The 20,095-nt window shown below is 34.3% G+C and overlaps 1 protein-coding gene across 1 annotated transcript; it reads right to left on the bottom strand.

The window, feature by feature from the left end:
• Positions 1-17,642: 17,642 nt before the first annotated feature.
• Slitrk1 (SLIT and NTRK like family member 1) lies at positions 17,643-19,733 on the bottom strand. The gene has a single exon (XM_071610769.1). It carries the CDS (start codon positions 19,731-19,733, stop codon positions 17,643-17,645), a length of 2,091 nt encoding a protein of 696 aa, XP_071466870.1.
• Between the last annotated feature and the right edge of the window lie 362 nt (positions 19,734-20,095).

Below are 20,095 nucleotides of genomic sequence, written 5' to 3'. Positions count from 1 at the left end.
GGACATTTTGACAGAAAATGTCTTAGAATGGGGACTCTCTGAGAGTTTGAGTTGTCTTGTTTATCATATTATGCCCAACACCTAGAACATTGCCTTTGGCTCAATAAATGCTTGTTAACAGAAGTGTCTTTCAGCACTTGGGAGCAGCAGGAATCATTGCAGGTCATGAGGTCAATTTAATAAAACACAGCTATGACACATAGAACCTTGAGGCATGTTTTCTATACCTTGGCTGTTTGGCAAACTCTCAGTGTGGAGATAATTTAGCGTCATTCAAACTAAACAAATGTGTTTAGTAATTTATCTGAGACTTTCTAATTTTTGTACATAAAACTATCTATAGCAATAGTACAGAAGGGCTCATTCAAAATAATACTTATTTGCTTATGATTGGAAATAAATATTCCTGAATATCTGCTAATGTCAACACAGCACTCTATATGTTGGTCATTCAATAATTCTATTGATCATATACACTATTTAAAAAAAAAAAAAAAAAATATATATATATATATATATATATATATATATATATATATATATATATATCTGTGTTTCATTTTGTTTTGAGGTCTCAAACACAAAACAATTATGCTTTTCAGCTTAGGAACAAAACATACTGAAGTGCCATTTTAAAATTGATTTTTTAAAAAGAAAATGGCTATTTCTTCATTCTGATTTCATATATCATCATTACCTCGGATATTATTCTAAATGACTTAATTCACTAGCTATAAAATTTTTAAGAAACATATCTATCAGGTTACAACCTCAAAATCTGGGAGTTTAATAGAAATTTTAAAAACTTAAATTCACTTAAGAAATTAAAATGTTGAATCTGGAAAGGACTTTAATGAAAATAAAACTTAAAAATAAATTAATATCTATTAATATTATTTTTGTTCAAATAGAAGATATTCATTTTTTCTAGTCTTGATATATAACTCATTTTTTAAAATCTACCAAACATGAATATTTGTTTCAATGTTATTAGTTTGAGTTAAAAGAAATAACCATGAGAAACATGACATTCTGAAGAATACTGTTCTTCAACCTTAGATCAAATTGGTATCAGGGTCATCGTTGACTGTTTTCCTTTCCAAGTACATTGCTATATTTTCATTAGGCCACTTTGTAAATTTTCTATTATTTTTGTTCATCACCTTTTGTCCATGTCCTTGCCAGGCTTCACAGCACATTCTAAACCACATATGCATTTGGGTTTTCGTTTTCCTTCTTAATAGACCTTGAAATTCCCTTCTTAATGCCAACAATTAGTCAAACTGAGGTTTCCATTAACTGTGCAGGTTTCTGACTAATGTCTCAGGTTGATATATTTTAACCCTGCACACATTTTTAAAGTACTACAATAAGTGTTTTTGGACACTGCCTCCCTTTACAGAATAATTTCTTCATTCTCCTGGCTGGTTTTTAATATGGTCTAAAGCACAGATATATTGAAAACTGTTTACCTGTTCACACAAGTTTAAAGAGCACAGTATTAGGGGTAGCCTAAAAGAGGGACTGTATTAATTATAAAATCACTCTTAATATAATAGAATATATAAATCCTATTCTGAAACAATATTCTAGGCCTCAAGTTTATTATGAATATTAGGTTAACATGAAAATGCATAAAAACTATCTTGTATGCAAATTTGTAATTCTAATATATAGTACAAAACTAAACTATGTCTAACATAAGGGAAACACAGTCCAAGAACACATTTTACTGGCTAAACTAAACCAATAGGACAATAACCTTTGCAAACGATTTGAATTTTCATTAATATAGAAAAATATCTCATGATAAATATTCATGCCATAATGTTAGCCTGCTGAAATAATGTGATTCACAACCATCTATCATCCCATACAATCAAATAGTTTTATTTAAAAAATGTTTTCTTGTATCTAAGTAACAGAGATTCATGTTTTCTCTTCATAAACAGTAGAATTATGGTCTCAAGATTTTCTTAGTGCATGGGCCAAAATGACGATATTCTCCTTCTGTCATTTTTGCCCTGCCCCCCTGAGCATGCATATGGAAAGGGAGAAAGGATCTCCACAGTCTCTCTCATGCTGCACAGCAAGGGTTGGAATTACATTTAATTTTGTCTCAAAGTGGCAACAGCCATTGCAGGACCAGAGTGAAAAGATTCAAGCTGTGTTTTCAAAGATGAAGGCACTGGACATCCTTTATTTGGTTCTTATCAGCTCTTTTCAGTCCTGTGACACACATTGGAGTGTTTATCCCCCTCTTACTCAGAGCAGGAGAGACAGCAAGTGGTGGTATATTTCTCTGTCAAACTTGAGTTATTTTCCCCAAAACATTCATGACTTAGGTGGGAGCAATTTATTACTAAATATATATATTTTTGATGTCTCTAAGCACTGAATAGCAAGCAATTTTAGCAGATTTTATTAAACTCTGTTATTGGATGTCTGCTTGAATGTTTAAGAAAGTTGTAATTGTATATTTTTCCAAATATACAATATTTTTTCCAAATATTGTATATTTGGAAAAAAAGAAAGATTCTCTGCCCATTTGTGTTTTTTTTTTAAACTAATCTTTTTTTTTTTTAAAGACAGAGGGAGAGAGAGAGAGAATTTTAATATTTTTTTTTTAGTATTTGGCGGACACAACATCTTTGTTTGTCTGTGGTGCTGAGGATCGAACCCGCACCACACACATGCCAGGCAAGTGCGCCACCGCTTGAGCCACATCCCCAGCCCTCTCTCTGCCCATTTGTAATCTTAGTTACTTATGTAAATTCATCAAAATGTTTTTTAAAGAATTCATAAAATAAAGCAAAATTCCATTAAGAATCCACAGGAATTTAAGATTTCAGTATAACATTATTAAAATTTATAATGCAGCTACTTCTGTTCTAAGGCTTAGAGACACAAGCATTTGTTTTATACCCCGTTTAGGTAATGAAATTCAAAAATAGAAGCTAATTGGTTTACAAAAGTGGTAAAAATTATAGGATTCCCTAAAGAAAGAAAAGGTCCTAAAACAAAGTTTGTAATATTTTAAGATGATAATTGAACATTGCTTATGAAGTGAGGTCCAGTGGTACATGCCTATAATTCCAGCAACTTGGGAAGCTGAGGCAGGATTGGCAAGTTCAAGGCTAGCCTTGGCAAATTAGGGAGACTGTCTTGAAATGTAAAATCAGGTAGGAATGTGGTTCAATGGTAAAGTGACCCTGACTTCAACAGTTAGTACTGCAATTTTTAAAAAAGTAATAACAATCACCTGTGAATAAAAAAAACATGGTCTTATTTATAATACAAAACATTATAAGAGTCATAAAATATTGTCAAGAAAAGGCAGTCAATATTTAAAATTTAATATCCTTGGAACTAAACTGATCTGAACAAATTTGCACTTAATAGAAACTAAGAGTTTCTAGCAAATATTTTTAGTGAAAGCTTAAGTTTAGAAAACTCAATTCTTGTCTACAAATGTATTTTACCCTTATCTACTAACTGTATATTATTCACTTAGTAGATTTTACATGGGTGAACTATTATACCAGTCCTCAACTTAACAAGTTGTTTTGGTAAACCTGTAATAAGGTCTTGCTTTATTCAGCAAACCATGCAAACATACTGTTTAACTAGTCATACATCTATTAGGATTGAAAATTTTAAAATATATTGAAAAACAGACATATTTTCAGTGCTGCTATGTCTCATTCCATCCTTTGCATCTTAAGGAGACTCAAATAAATGTTCTACTGCTCGGTTTCTCTCACTATGGGGAGTTTGTGTAACTAGAGAAGATACTTCTGGAAATACTCCAGTAAGACTTTATTTTAATTTAAAAAAATTCCTTTGTATCCACAGGTCTTTGGTGAATAATAGTCTTATGACTGTTTCCTTGATGTGTACATCTGATTTTAATAGAAATCTACTCATATCCCTACAAAGCAAATGTATTATGATTAGTTTATCAAAAAAATAAGGTTATTTGATAGCTAACCACCATTATTTTTATAGTAAGCCTAGAGAAGGAAATATTTATTAACAACTGTCATGTTGGAGGTTTGGAAAATATTTGATTTAGGAAAATTATAGATGTTGAAATAATGATTTTGGGATTGATACTGTGTAACAAAATTTCAAAACATAAATATTTTTATAAATTTTTACTCAAAGGCTGCTGGGGTTATAGCTCTATGTAGAGTGTTTGCCTAGCATTCACTAGGTTCAATCCTCAGTAGCACACACACACACACACAACACCATGCACAAAAACACAGACACACACACAAATTCACTCAGTCTACTAACATTAATCATCTATTATTCCCCAAATAAATAGGGATGAAACAGATACATAAGTTCAGTGACTTGCTTAGGAAATACTTAAAATGTGAATTGAATCTAAAATTTTCACTTATTCTAATGACAGAAATATCTATTTATTATTGTGAACATAGGATTAAATCAATGTATAAAGCATCGGGGAGTGAATACTTCAACACTTAGAACTTGCTTACTGGTTTAACAAAACAGTAGCAAATAAGAATTAATTGACCTTTTGTTTCATTAAGTATGATCCTCAGTGATAAGTTCAGATGGAAAAATCAATCAGCTTTTTAACACACTAAATTAGAGAAAATAAACTTGTTTAAAAGGTTGAGGAAGAAAGTTACCCAGTTACAGATTTAACAAACTGCATATTAATCAGCTAAGTTATCACTTTATTACTAGTAATATTTTACTTGTTATGATTACGAAGTCCACATATCTAAAAGGAATTGAAAATGAATGGATTGGGGTAATTTTGAATTGTACACTATTTTAAAATTTGTACTATTGTGAATAGTCGATATTCCCATGAAACTGGGCTAAATGAATGAATCTTTCTGGTCTGGATTTATAGAAAAGATTTGTTCAATGTTGTGCTCTACATTTCTTGAACGAAGAGCTATTTTGAACCACTAGGTTATAAAGGAGTGATGTGATCCTGCTCTTCCACAGATGGCATAATTGAAGAAAGGCCAAGCTCTTCCCAGTAAATGACACACAATTGGAATTAGAAATACCTGAAAGCTATAAAAACTAAAGGAAATAACTTCTATTTATCATTGTTATTATTATTTCTCCCTGAATTATAGTTTTTATTCAGATATAATTGTCACTAGGGTATTATTTTAGAGAATTATGAATTACATTTTCTAAGGTTTTTAGTTTTTTTATTATTATTCATTATGCTAGACAACTACATTTTCCTCAGCTGCAATTCTAAATAACTGTACTGGAAACACAAACAAAGCGGCATGGAAGACAAGAAAATGATGGGTAGTGAAGTCAATAAATGTGGAAAATATACATCATCCATAAATACAGGGTATTTCTTGAAATAAGTGAAGTCTTATTGTAAAAACTATTACTAAAACTACTAATACATTCTTTCTCCTTTCTGATGCCACAGGTTTCTGTTATCTCTTGAATGTGCAGAATCATGGACCACAGTTTAGTCAAGAGCAGACTCAATACATTATATTAAAACTAAGTTGTGGGAGGCAAGCACATTTTAGCACATGTCAATTTTATCACTGAAGACAAAATGAATTGCTGAGAGCTGGCCTATTAGTACTATTGTAGAAGTAATATTATTAGATGCATCCATACATAGGGTGCTATGTCCAGCAAAACTGAAGACCTCTTGCTATACTACTAATTCAATACAAGAGGTGTTTCAATTCTATGCTGAATTTCATTGGGGAAGAATTTGTCTTCTACATAAGTCTGCATTTACTTTCCAATCTATAGGAAAACTTGGAAGTAGAAAAAAAGGCAGAACTCTCTATTGTCTGAGGTGATAAAATAGATTTAATTTTTTTTTTTTACCACAAACACAAAAGTTGATAAGCACGTGAGGTGATGGCTATGTCAACTAACTTGATGTTCTGCAATGTATATACGCATAACAGACACCACAGTGTATCACATAAATATACAGTTATTTCTTGACATATAGCTAAATAAACATTTTTAAAAGATAAATTTTGATTAAGAGAAATTTCATATTTGTTTTCTTTTTTTTTTTTTTAGAAGTTTGCTTCATAGAAGATCTTATTTACATGGAATATGAAGCCGAAGGAAACATAATTCCTGTTAAACATTACCAGGAAATGCTAGCATAAAATATGTACTTATACCAGCTATCAAAAATGTTATTAGTTATTTAAAAATATTATACATTGTATAGAAAATTTTGTATTAGGACATTTTATCACAACTTAATACTATATGGTTAGATATTTTCTTCCTTTCCCTCTGTAGACTAGCTAAAATAAGCTACTATGAAAAGACTTAAATGAATCTAAGTCGGTGAAAGCACAGAAAAGTGAAATAAAAAGTTATAGAATGTCAGTTACTGTAAGTAAAATAAGTTGTGTGGGTGAGGAGATATGAATTTAGTTGTATAAAAAGTTTAACAGTCTTCTGTTTACGTATAGGTAAGTATGGATTGGGAAAATGTGAAGACAAGATGACATTATATATCTCTAATCCTAAGGAAAACAACAACATGAATGTCATAAAAATGTCACAGAAGATGGAGGAGGATAGACACCAGTAATCTTTTATCAAATACATAATTGTGCTGCTTAAATGCCATTTGTTTTTAAGTCTCTCTGATCTTGCTTTGAATTTTGATTTGGCCACTTAGCACTGCAATCTCTGGCAAGATGCTTCATAATCCTCATATTCTTTACTGAAAAATATTAATCCTACCAGATATAACTGTTTTGAAGATTATATTAAATTATTTATGCAATAGAAAAACATTATTAATAGCTAGTGCTTTCTGAAAGTTCACAATATATCAAAACCTCTTTCAAGCATGGAAGCTATTTTATACATTCATGATATATCCACATTCATATCACATTAACATGTTCATGACATTGCTATGAGGTAGGTACTATCATTGTCAATTTTTTTTTTTTATAGGTAAGAAACTCAAAGTGCTATAAAGTTAACAACTCCATCAAGTTCACACAGCTGATAGTTCACAGAGCTAAGATTAGAATTGCTATCATCTGATTCTAGAGATAGGTCTCAATCACTCCAGTATTTCTTGATTAACTATGGTTCATTTAGTATCATTCCTCTTTGATCACTAATTGGCTTCAATCTATATGTACATTTGTAGTTATATTTTGGTAAAACTCAGCATAATTTAAAACTTTTAAGTGATCAATTATGTTTTTATACATATTTGAATACTCTGTCATAATTCATTTGTGCCAATTAACTTTTTAAAAATCTATAAATTCGTAAGGACACTTACAAAAACATACTACTTAATTAACTGGGCATGGTGGCACATGCCTGTAATCCCAGCAGATCTGGAGGCTAAGGCAGGAGGATAAAAAGTTCTAAGTCAGCCTCAGCAATTTAGTGAGGCTCTAAGTAACTTAGCAAAATTCTGTCTCTAAATAAAATATAAAAAGGGCTGGGGACATGGCTCAGTTGTTGAGTGCACCTGAGTTCAATCCCCAGTACCAAAAAAAAAAAAAAAGAAAGTATTAATTTGAAAATTTCATATTGTCTTCATGATGAAAAATATTTTGAATGCATTATAATTAATATATAACTATAAAGTCAATTTCTGTTTTGGTAAGATATCTGAGAGTTATCCAGTGCAGAGCATTATAGACTATCTCTCACAGGCAAGATCAGTTTTACTGCCTGATTTTATGCTGTTTGTAAGCTATGAATGCATTTTATAGGTTAAATGGCTAAAAAGTTGCAGAAATTAAGAATAATATATTGTACCACTTGAGAATTATATGAAATGCAAATGTGTGCCATTAAATCATTTTGAATTTTGTTAAAAATGTTGGGAAATTTGTTGTCTTTTTCTCACGTATCTACATATACACAAAAGTACATAATAGCTATGTAATATCCTGGATTTTTCATCTTAGCCCACAAATCCTAAAATGATTCTATTCTGGCCCTTGACAGAGAAAGTTTTGTAACAACTTCACTCTCACCCAACAATTTCATTTTAGATGTGAATCAAGAGTTAAGAGCTTTGCCTAAGATCACAGAACAGCTTAGAGGAGAACCTAATGCAGAGTAAGGCCCTCTGACCCCAGGTTCATTTTAGTGGTCCTCACAAGTGATCCAAGGGTTTTGAACTCTGTAGCACCAGAGGGGTATAGTGTAAGAAACCTAAGGGCACTCCCATGCTGACTTTGACTTCCTTTTTCAAAGTGAGAAAAGTTTTTAAACAAGACATCCTATTCACACGGAAATCACAGAAGCCACTGAGAGCCTTAAGAAGAGGGGAATTTATCCCTGCATATAGTCTAGAACTAATATTAGAATTACAGTGGTACTAAAATAAGAGAAAAAGTAGTCCCAGTTTATTTAGAGGATTAATTTCAATTATACTTAGTTTGCTAGAAATCAAAGACAGTGCTAGTTGAATGGTGTATGTAGAAAAAGATGGCTCTAGGGGCTGGGATTGTGGCTCACTTAGCATGGGCGGGACCGGGTTCTCAGCACCACATAAAAAAATAAAATAAAAGACATTGTGCTATGTCCCTCTACAAAAAAAAAAAAAAAAGATTCTCTCTCTCTCTCTCTCTCTCTCTCTCTCTCTCTCTCTCTCTCTCAAAATGGTTCTATAAAGAAAATGGGACTTTTGACAATTGTGCTGCCCACTTAGTTTGGGCTAAATACAGAATAGTGTATGGTTTTTCAGAAATAATCAGACCATGGAATTTCATACAAACAAAAGTAAAATACAACCTGCAGAAATAGAAGCCAGTCTTTACCACTACCAAATAAATATGATCTGATCTTTGTTCTTATCTTCTGGTTGATTACTAAAGTCAAACTTCCTTTTCCAGAAATCTTACCTTTTGTGCAAAAAAGTCAAAGCTTTTTGTTGGTTTTAATGGATAAGATTAGCTGCTTCATTCTCATGTAGAAATATGTTTATTAAAATAGTTTAAGCAATTCAATTTAAGTATTCACTGTATCTTTATGTTTCATGTTATTTTTAACCTTTTCTACACCATTTATCTATTTCAGTTGATTTTCATGAAAGCACATTTTACCATAATTCTATTAGTATTCTGACTGGGGGGAATTTAATTACAATTATTATATATATTATGTTTCATATCTTTTCTATATCACTTGTGTCAAATATCAAGTTTACATTCAGCTTTCAATAAATCTGCTGGAAAAGTAACATACATCAGTTAAGTGTAAGCAAAGTCTTAGTTTTAAATGTATAAAATTCAGATATCAATAGCCATCAATAAGAGTAATGTTGAATTCCATATATTTATTTTATTCCCTTAACTCCCCCTGAGCTTTATATTGCCACATTCAGCAAACTACCCAGAATATGTGAATTGACATACCAATTGTAATATTATAAAGTCAACTCTATTGTCTAAAACATGCTTCCTCCAGCTTTTCCTCTCAATAATAGGAACTACCATCAAGTTGTCAAATAAAACCAAAACAGTCACAAAACAGTTTTTCCTCTCCTTTGTCCCCTCATTCGCAGTACAATCTCCAACTTCCCCAGGTCTGACTCCATCAGCACCACCATTTTCCAAGAAGCCAATAGGAACCTTCCAATAGGAACCTTCCATGTTTGCCCTTCACTATTCATTCTTACTCAGGAAGCCAAAACTGTTATTTAAACACACTACTTAGACCATGACATTTTCTGGCTTAAAATTCCGATGTATTTGAATAAAATCTAAATTATTTCTATGGCTTATAAAGCATTATCTGACTTCTCTCTGCCTCTCCAATGTTGTGACTATGTTCAGATTCTTGTCATTCTGGTCTTTGTAGTCTTCAAACATCCCACATTCACTTATGAATTACGTTTGGCATTTCATGATTTATTTCCCAGATCTCTCTTATTCCAAGTCTTCCATGTCTCCTTTGTACCATGTTTCATCCAGTTTAAGCATCATGTCCTCAGAAAAAATCTTCCCTGACCACAATTTAAAAGGATCATTAATTCCTTCTCTTTTTATCTCCTTATAGCTCTACATCATTCATGTATTTATTTTTTTGTTTTATGTTTTGTAACCTTCTTGCAGAATGTAAGTTCAGTTGAATAGACATCTAGTCTGCTAATATAGGCTTTAGAATTTTGGTCAAGAAATATTGTTGAGTCAGTGAAAGTAAAACTGACTTTCATCCCTCTTGTTTTCGTTTCCTTTTTAAATTTTTGTTTTCTTGAATTTGGCTAATTAACATGCTCATGACAATAATTCTAGGCTGCCTCTGTAAAATACCATGATGTAACATATATGTCATACTTGTGTTAGTTCTGAGAAACTTACATTTTTATAAAGATGGTAGTGAAAATATTTAGTACTCATGGTATAAAAGACACCATAATAAGGATTGAAATTTCTCTTGAATTATATCCTACTAGCTAAAGATATTGAGACAAAACCTGCATTTATAAAAGAAAGTAAGTTGGTGTTCCCTCTATATATTCAGTTATTCATCAAGTGTAAAATTGATTTACAAGGAAGAAATATAATAGACACAATTGTAGTTATTCATGTGAAATTGCTCGGTGTTAGAAAAATCTTAAGACATAAATATATTTGGTTGGCTATCATGCTTATGCAGATAATATTTTAAAAAACTCTGATATGACTTTCTTATTAATTTTATATTTTAAATTTTGAGTTATAGCAGTAATGTGACATTCCATGTAATCCAATTCTTAGTGATTATTTCTGTTTCCAGCTGTTAGTTTCTGCCTTCAAATCCCATTCCTCATAATACTACACCACAAGGTGCCTGGAATTACCTACTTGTCATGTATTAATGTCTAACAGTTCCAAATATCATTAGAAACATGAAATCTGGTTGTTGTGGAATTGGCAGTTATGGTAAGGAATAGCAACATTATCCAAAGATTTGTTGAAAATAAAATAGGTAACATTTTATGATCAAGAAAACCCTTAAGGGTTATCTGTCTCATTAAAGCATGTTTTGAGACATCAGAAAATGTTTAGTCATTCAGGAAACAGAGAGATTAACAGCCCTAAATCCTTTGCTTGAGTAATTTCACTCCCTTTGGAGTAATATGAATACTGGCTAAACCAATTTACATCTATTACTTAGGAACATTAAGAAGTTTACTAACACTTCTTTCTGACTCAGCCATGACAAAGCCATACTCTAACCTTCAGTATATGAGCTACCATAAAAACACACTAATGCCAAATAAGTCTAATGAAGCAATGTTAACTGGATTCACAATTGAGTTCAATTATCTACAAAATTTACCTAACTGATTAGAAATTAGCACATAATTCCTATGTAGCTAATATTACATACCTTTCAGAACAAAAGATTTTAAATGTAATAATTTAATCATGTAGGATCATACTAAGTATGTAAATCCGCTATTTTAATACAAATACTGAACAACAAAGTGTGGATTCCAGTATACTGTGTAGGCCATGTCATGGTGTTAAATTCCTTCACTATTTTGTAATCTTAATATTTATTGGAAGTAGGAATCAATTTTACACATACACAATATTATTCAAATCTGATTACTGTCATGATGTACTTGCCTTTCTCATTTAATATGAAACTTGGAAATGTTAACCAGAATATCAGTTTAAAAAGGAAAAGTGCACAATAAATGTCACAGAATCTGGACAGAGCCATTATTGTTTATACTAATAGTGGCCATTTTCCACTTATCCCCTTTTTTCTAGGAGGCAGAGACTACTTCTTTGATAATGCTAAAGAGTGGCCATTTATTGTTTGTATTTGAAGCACTTCCATTTTTCACTATATATTGACTTTTTTATCGATATGCTGCAGCTGAGCATGTTTCCTTCCTGTATTCTTCTGCCAAGAAAAGAAATGAAGTTAGAGGCAAAGGGAATAAGACATAGAAGTGAGTAAACACATTGCTCTGCTTACTGCTCTGTGCTTGTTAAATGTTTAGAGTTGAGCATCTGGATGTTACTACTAAGTAATTAAATATTAAGTTTTACTAAACAAAAAATAGCAAGGGAATTTTTGGCTTTACAGTAAATTTATAAAAGCATATAAATTAAAGTTTCTGTAATCTGCTCACATAAAAATTACACAAATCAAACATAAGTGCTCAGCACTAATTACTGCTAAACTTCTTACAATATCACAAATATTCTATTCAATTTTCTAAATGCAAATTTTATATTTCAAATAACTGAAATTAAAAATCATTAGTAATGCACTTGTTAAGATAAAAACTAGTTTGTTTCTTTTTGAAATAGTCAGAAAACCCTTAATGAAGTTATAAAATAGCAGGCATTATTTCCATTTTACAGAAAAAGAAATGAAAATAAAACCAGTATGGTAAAGTATCTCTTTCATTTAAAACATTGTTTGAAGATTTTCAAATTTTTGCATTATAACTAATGTGATGACTGCATTTTTCCAAATGACTAAAATCCTAAAATACTTAAAATAAACACAAACTGTTTTAGTGGTATTTTTCAAACAATGCCAATGATATACTATTCTTCAATGATTACAGTGACATCTATATCTTATCATTCTGGTTATAAAATTTGGGGTGTTAGCACTACCTTATTTTCTTTTCCTAAGAAATTTTCTACAATAAAATTGACCCTTAGATTCTTCATTGGTGGATTCAACTCTTCATGGATTAAAAAATATTTTTTAAAAGTATATCTAGGGCTAGGGATATAGCTCAGTTGACAGAGTGCTTGCCTTGTATGCACAAGGCCCTAGGTTCAATCCTCAGCACCACTAAAAAATAAAAAGTGTATCTATACTGAAAATGTACAAGTTTTTTCTTTGTTATGATTTCTACACAATAGAGTACAACAACTATGCACATAACAGTTACATTTATCATGTATTAAAAGTAATGTAGAGATTACCATATGGGACTTAAGCATTTCTCATTTTTGATATCTGTGGGCATCCTAGAACCAAGATATAACTCTTATATTTGTGTGTGTGTGTGTGTGTGTGTGTGTGTGTGTAGCAAGTGCCCAGTTAACATTGGCAGTTGAAAATTTAGATCTGATATATTCAAAATTATTTAAACTGTTAAATAGTTCTCCAGTAAGCTTTATGCAAAGTTCAAGTATGAAATGTAATTATATTTCAAGAGTATAATATAAGATATATTTAGAAAATAAATGGGAGAAAGGTAGCCAATTGGATAATTAAGGTCCAAGCCAATAAACTGAAATTGCCAGACAATTGAGGTAAAAGGGTTGCACTGGGTTTTAAAGATTTAAAGAAAATCTAAGATGATTTTTCCACTTTTTAAAATTTCATTTTAAAATTATAGTTCTTCAACACAGCAACCATTATTATCTTAACTCTCCAGTGTTGTTGTTTTTTTTTTTCCCAAAAAATTCAATCACATTTTGATAGGTCACAACAGAGTCAATGTCAGTTTATGTTTCAGATTACAATATAATATGCTTTTCATGGAATCAAAATTTGAAGGTATATCTTCAGGTTTTAACTCCAAAAAGAAACATCTTATATGCCCTATATGTTAGTTTTGAAAATAACATTTTGCCAACACTATAGATAAAAGAAAGTGCCTGGTGATTATATAAAACCTGTTTAATTTCCCCCCTCTTCCTTTTATTCAGGGCTAAATTGAGGTAAATAATATAACTTTAAAAACTTGAATATGTTTTTACTCTAATTCTGTAATAGCATACAGAGACCATTTTTCAAAAATTAAATACCATATCTTATTTTATAGATATTTAAATGAGAGAAAATGAATCAAAACAATATATGCTAAAATTAAATCCTTAACACAGTTTATATTTCTATCTTCTTCAAATAAACACAAATAAAAATATTTATAAATTTTCTAGTAGAAATAGTGAATTAGTAACCAATGTAATTAATATGCCTTTTATGTAATTACATATTATAAATGCACTCTTCACTGTTCATCCTTGCACATTCATCCATTTCTCTGTACATACAATATAAGATTTATTAGAAACCTGAAAAAGCTAAATTAACAGACTGTCTTTGGATTTACCAATATAATTTTAATACTTATTAAAATGTCTGAAAATTCTAATTACATCTAACACAAATACTGTTAAGAAAAAAACTCTTTATGTAAATTTTAGATCAGCAATTCCAGCTTCCTCTTAGATAAATATATAAAATGGTTAAACAATAAATTTCTATGGCAACAAGTTAGGTTCTAGGATATTCTTAGTTACAGAAACTACTACTTTCTTTAAAGCAATGGAACTAAATAAAATATCTTATTCTTTCCTCTTTTTTCCATTAGACATGACCCAGATTTCTTCCTCTCTTTGATGAATTAAAAAAGAATGATTTAACTGCAAACAAGATATCTCAACTAATACAAATGACAAGTAGAATTATATGAACATTTTATGTAAAGATGAAATAAAAAGAAGATGCTAAGTACTCCTAAATGAAAGAGACATGGTAAGAACATATGGATTATGTGTCCTGCAAACTAAATATGTGTATACATTTTAATTAAACATAAATCTATTAAGCTCACACCTAATATAAAGTGGCAGTAATAGTATATCAAAATAGTAAACAACCAGGTATGGTGGAGCACGACTCTAATAGGCTAAGGCAAGAGTTCCAGGTCAGTCTGGGCAACTTAGCAAGACTCTGTCTCAAGATAAATATGAAAAAGCTGTGATGCAGTTCAGTGGTTGAGCACTTGTCTGTCATATATGAAGCCCTGGGTTTGATTCCACTTTTATGTAACAGAAACAGTAGTATCATACTAAATTATCCTGTGGTCTTGAAGATTAAACTGAATAATTATGTGAAGTGACTATATAAAAACTATTAAAGTTACTATTTTAAAAACAATGGTACCCCTTCAACCTTGGCTTCTACTTAGTAATTCCTTTTTAATCAGGATGAGGAAAAGTTGTCGCCCCTGTGCAAGCCTTCTGAGAGGTCTAGTTTCTGGAATTATACTAGTCATACATCAATTTTAAAAATTACTACCCTTCCTCAGTAGACATCTTTTTTAAATGCCACCTTCCAACAAAGTCATTGTTTCTACACCTGCCTTTTTTTTTCCGTTCTTTGGGTCATAATGTTGTAGAATATATGGCTCTCTTCTCCAATTTTTCTATCGCAAACAAATTCTTTGGTTCTTATCAGAAAACCATTCTTTTTTTTTCATAAAAAGAAGCAAAACCTTCAAAATAAAAATAAATAAATAAAAAACAACCCATAATATTTGTCAGAGGATAGTAGATCCCAGTTTTACCATATGAAATGCAGTCCACAAACAAAAGAACCAAGAGAAAAAATGATGAATGGCCTTAGGAACTGTCATGGTTTATCATAAAGATTTTATTTTAAAAATGTTAAAATAAATAGTACATAGTCCAGAACAGCATTGTTCTGGGAAATTACTTCCCTTTAGAATATGAGTTCTAGATGGCAAATCTACTTAAGACTGGTTCTGGACTTTCATCTTTCATTAGGTGACTTTGAGTTCTATACTTTTTTTTTTCTTTTCTTTGTCTGTGGTCTGAGAGGTTTTTTTGTTTTGTTTTGTTTTGTTTTTAACATACTTCTCAAGGGTGGATATGTGGTGGAATGAAAATCCCATCAATATGTGTCATTTTGTAGCCTAGCTCTTCATAAAATACATTTGCTTAGAAATCCCAGAGGAATGTGACTGAGGCCAGAATTGCATTGGTTCACATAATTCAAATACTTCAATGCTTTTCTTGTTAATTACTGGGCCACAACCAGAAATCCAGATGATGGGAGAGAAACACTTCTTTAGGATAATGATTGATTTCCATAAAGATGAGTGCTTTAACAAATTTCAATATGCAGTTGCTGGGGCGGGGAGGGTGGGTGGACGCTAATTAGTTTTACCATTTTCAGCAGATGTTGGATTCAAAATGCCAGCAGCATCTCAAATGCCAGTCATTAGGGCTGTCTTTCATGGAGGAGTGCTGACCAATGAAATCTCCACTCTGTTTAATGAGACCGATCTAGGCAGAATCAATTAAATCAAATCTCTCCTAACATCCTTAATATATCTGCAGTGTAGGCAGCACCAACAAAAGCAGCAGCCAGGGATTTCCCGTATTAATAAAGGGATTCACTGCCGCATTAAGAGAAGGGGGCAGGGAGGAAGTGTGTTGGAGGAAGACCTTACTTAGTGGACGGGAGAAAACCTCTAAAGTCTGAGCAGGGGCGGGGATGGGGACTGGGGAAAGAGGAGCTACATAAAGGGTAAAAGGCTAAGGCGATTAGAGAAAAGAGCCTTAAAGTAGCTCAAGAAGGGGATCCACCCCCAACCTTTTCCCTCTCCCCCTCCCTTCCACCGCAAATCCAGTTTACCAGTTGCAAATATAAGCTGGAAAAATGTAAGGACCCAGATTTGAAAACATTTTCACTTTAATACTGAAAAAATATGCCATTATAAAATCCTCGAATAGAATTAGTAAGTTTCACGTGCTTCCTTGGTTCTTCTTTCCTACTTTATAAGTAAGATTTATACCAGCACAGAATTGCTACCATATGATCGCAGCCTAAGCACTAGAGTGACATTAATTGGTCATGCTTAACTGCCTCAAAATCTTTTTTTTTTCCTTAAATAATTACACTGGTACTATAATAGAAATCATGGGTACTTATTTTACATTCAGATGGAAGGCATTATTGGATATGTATAGAAAAATATTACCCCTCAAAAAATAAAATAAAACATTACCATGAAAATAAAAGAACCCAAAACAACCCCTAAAAACTTCCCTCAACAAAATACATTGCTAACTCATAAAATGGACTGATGATTAGCCATGCAAATGTCTTAAATAAAACCTTTACATTTTTTTTTTTCACAGTAAACATACTCTTGGAACTGCCTACTGATCACAAATAATGGCGAAATGGCACTTTCTGATTATACTGTATTTTGTTTATAGAAAGTTTGATGATGGGACTTATCAGGTAAGAGGATGGGTGCTGTGAAGGAGACACCATCTCCAGTTGCTGGGAGGAGGGGCGGGGGGCGGGCAGAGTCCCTGGAGCGCGTGGATTCCATGCGAGCCATGCAGCACTTTTCGTTTGTCAGAAGTCAGTTACTTATTTACAATACATTCATGCCTTCGTGCAACTGCCCATCCCTGCGTAGCCAACAGGGAGCCATCATGGGGCTGTCCACAGGGGAAAAATAGATATCTATCTCTCTATATAGATGTGGATATATGTATATATGTATAGAACTGCGGCAGCCATCCCCACAGGTCCTTGCCCGGGGTAAGAGCACTGTCAATTCTTCTGGCAGAGCCCATGCTGGGCTTTCACTCAAAAGGACCTCAGAGCATAGAGCAAGCTAGTTGAGCGCTCTCCCAGCTCCGCACAGTCTGCTCTTTGTTTCCAGAAGGGAGCTGCTATGAGGTCAGACCCCTTCAGTTAAGTGAGTTTATAGTTATTTATTTACTTATGTCCATCAAGGCTTGGGGCAAGCTGGATTTGGGTCAGCGCTCCTCTAACCCCTGGGATGCTGGCGGTAGGGGAGGATGTTTATCGCTTTCCAGCTCCCCTCCCCTGTTAGGGTTGAGGACTTAGTCTGAGAGCGAGTGAGAGCCACAGTCATACACTCTATGGGACCCATCTGCGTTGTAAGGCCCATTGTGCCAGTAGGAAGAGTCACAGACTGTCTGTAGGGAATTAATTTCGGACGCCGAGGAGTTGGCATCCCTTCTCTTGGACCGCTTTCGGTTCCTCAGGATAAACACGAGCATGCCCACAACGGTGAAGGCGGAAGTGACAAACACCAGCAGCAGTCCCGGGACCAACACCGAGATGGACACCCTGCTGGTGTCTAGGTAGGAGTTGGAGTGCGTCCCGGTCTCCGCCAACCCAGTGCTGTTTTTACTGTGCGAAGCTAACGTGGGCGAGATCCTCGCATACAGCTGGGGGCAGATCTCGTCATTAGAGAGGAGCATGAAATCCTTTCTAAAGAAGTTCACAGGCGTCTCACACTTGAGGTCGCTCATCAGCACTTCGGAACCCAGGCGTTCTGCCCATTGTTTGAAAGGCACAATGGTGCAGGAACACTCCCAGGGGTTTCCATGCAGATCTATCTGAATGATGGAGGTTAACTGGTCCAGTACCCCTGCCACCGGGAGGTACATAAAGTAATTGTTGTGCAGGCTGAGCTTAGAAAGCGAGACCCCAGCGAAAACGTCCACGGGGAGGGACCTCAGCAAGTTGTTGTTGAGAATGAGGATCCTCAGTTTGGGCATGGCATTGAAAGTGCCGGGGAGAATGAGCTGGATCGCGTTGTACTCCACGTTCAGGTACTCTAGATTCTGCAGTCCAGCGAATTTCTCCCGGGACAGCGTGTCCAGATAGTTGCTATCCATATACAGCCACCTGAGGTCCAAAAGGTTCTTGAAAGTGTTGTTCTCCACGGTGGCGATGTTATTGTTACCCAGATCCAACAAAATGAGATTCTTGTAATCCACAAAGTGAGATTTTCGGATGCTGTGTATCTTGTTATCTCGCAGAAAAAGCTCCTGCACGTTGGAAAGCTTGGGCTTCAAATCAGCCAAACTGCTCACGTTCCGGTTGTTGCAGTTCATCTTTAAACCTGACCCTGGGATGTGGTCGCAGCTGCAGCCCCCAGGGCAGGGCAAGCCATTGACTGGGGGTTTGTTTCTGGCGCTACCCGTTGCTATCGCTGTTGTGGGTTTGATTTTGATCTGCCAGTTGCCTGGGATCTTTGTACCTCCATTTGGAGCAGACCCTGGGGTGATATGATCCTCTTGCCCATTTGTCTTGAAAGGAGTTGGCAAGGGGCCAGGAACGAAGGTCTCTTCTTGGGCAGGGGGCGCCGGGAGACTAGAATCCACTCGATTTTTCAAAGGGCACAAGTCCTGTTCGGTGGTTTCATTGAGGTCTTTACCCTGTAGTCTGGTGGGGGCTTCGCAGACCACTCGGCCGATCAGGGCATTTTTAGGAATGTTTTCCAGCCATTCTTTCAGGGACAGCAGATCACACGTACAGTCCCAAGGGTTATCCTCTAGCAGGATCTCAGCAATGCCAGGGATTTGCTCCAAGACCTCCTCATAGGGCAGCGTTTTCAGCCTGTTCCCCCGGAGGTCGAGGTGGGTGATGGGCACATATTGGAACACATTGGCGGGTAGGGTACTGATAAGATTGTCATTTAAAATGAGTACCTCCAGCTTGTTCAAGTCCTGGAAAGCTCCGGGGTCTATATCCCGTAATAAATTAAAATCAGCCTGGAGGTATTCCAAATCGTCCAGCCCCAAAAAAGTCTGCTTTCGAAAAGACTTGATCTTGTTGTTGTTGATGTGTAGCCTTTTCACCAGCTGCAGCCCCAGAAAAGCCCCGGGAACGATTTCATGCAAGCCATTGTTTTCCATATGCAAACTAACTGCATTATAAAAGTTAGCGAACTCATTAGGGAAAAGTCTAGTGAGGGAATTGCCATGCAGAAATAAATGGTAAAACTGGGAAGTCGGGGCGGTGAAACGCTGCAGACTTGTAAAGCCCTTTTTTTCACAGTCTACGTGTAGGTCCCCTTCTATCTCATTGCAGGAACAGATCTTCTCTTTGCAAACGTCCCCTGTAACGTTTCCAGCGGCAAAACAAAGAGACGTCTCCAGCAACAGAATCCAAAGCAGCATTTTTAAAGCGAGCAATTCATCCCCGATCTCATCACAAAGTAACAGCAACCATCCTGCTCGCCACAGACACAATTCAAGTTCATTTAGTGCTCCAATGTCCGAACCCAGGGAAGGAGAAGAAAAGGGTTTGGGGGGGTGGGGGTGGATTCCTTCCTCCCTAACCCCCCCGCACTGCAATAGCCCAGACGCCAGTCAATAATTATATTCACAAACTATTCAGGCACGTAGTGCAAGGCAAGCAAAAAAAGAAAGAAAAAGAAAAAAGGAAAAAAAAAATTCTACTCTACCTCAAACCTTTAAAGATAGCCCCAAAGAAGTTAAGTATATACATATAAATTAAAAATATACCCTTACAGATCTTG

This window comes from Marmota flaviventris, chromosome 4 (assembly GCF_047511675.1).
Source record: "Marmota flaviventris isolate mMarFla1 chromosome 4, mMarFla1.hap1, whole genome shotgun sequence".
NCBI lineage: Eukaryota > Metazoa > Chordata > Mammalia > Rodentia > Sciuridae > Marmota > Marmota flaviventris.
Note: the sequence above shows the minus strand (reverse complement) of the source record. Positions and strands in the feature narration are given on the sequence as shown.

Bases quoted from the DNA above. Each gene is read 5' to 3' on its own strand.
- Slitrk1 (XM_071610769.1), bottom strand. From the start codon at position 19,733: ATGCTGCTTTGGATTCTGTTGCTGGAGACGTCTCTTTGTTTTGCCGCT.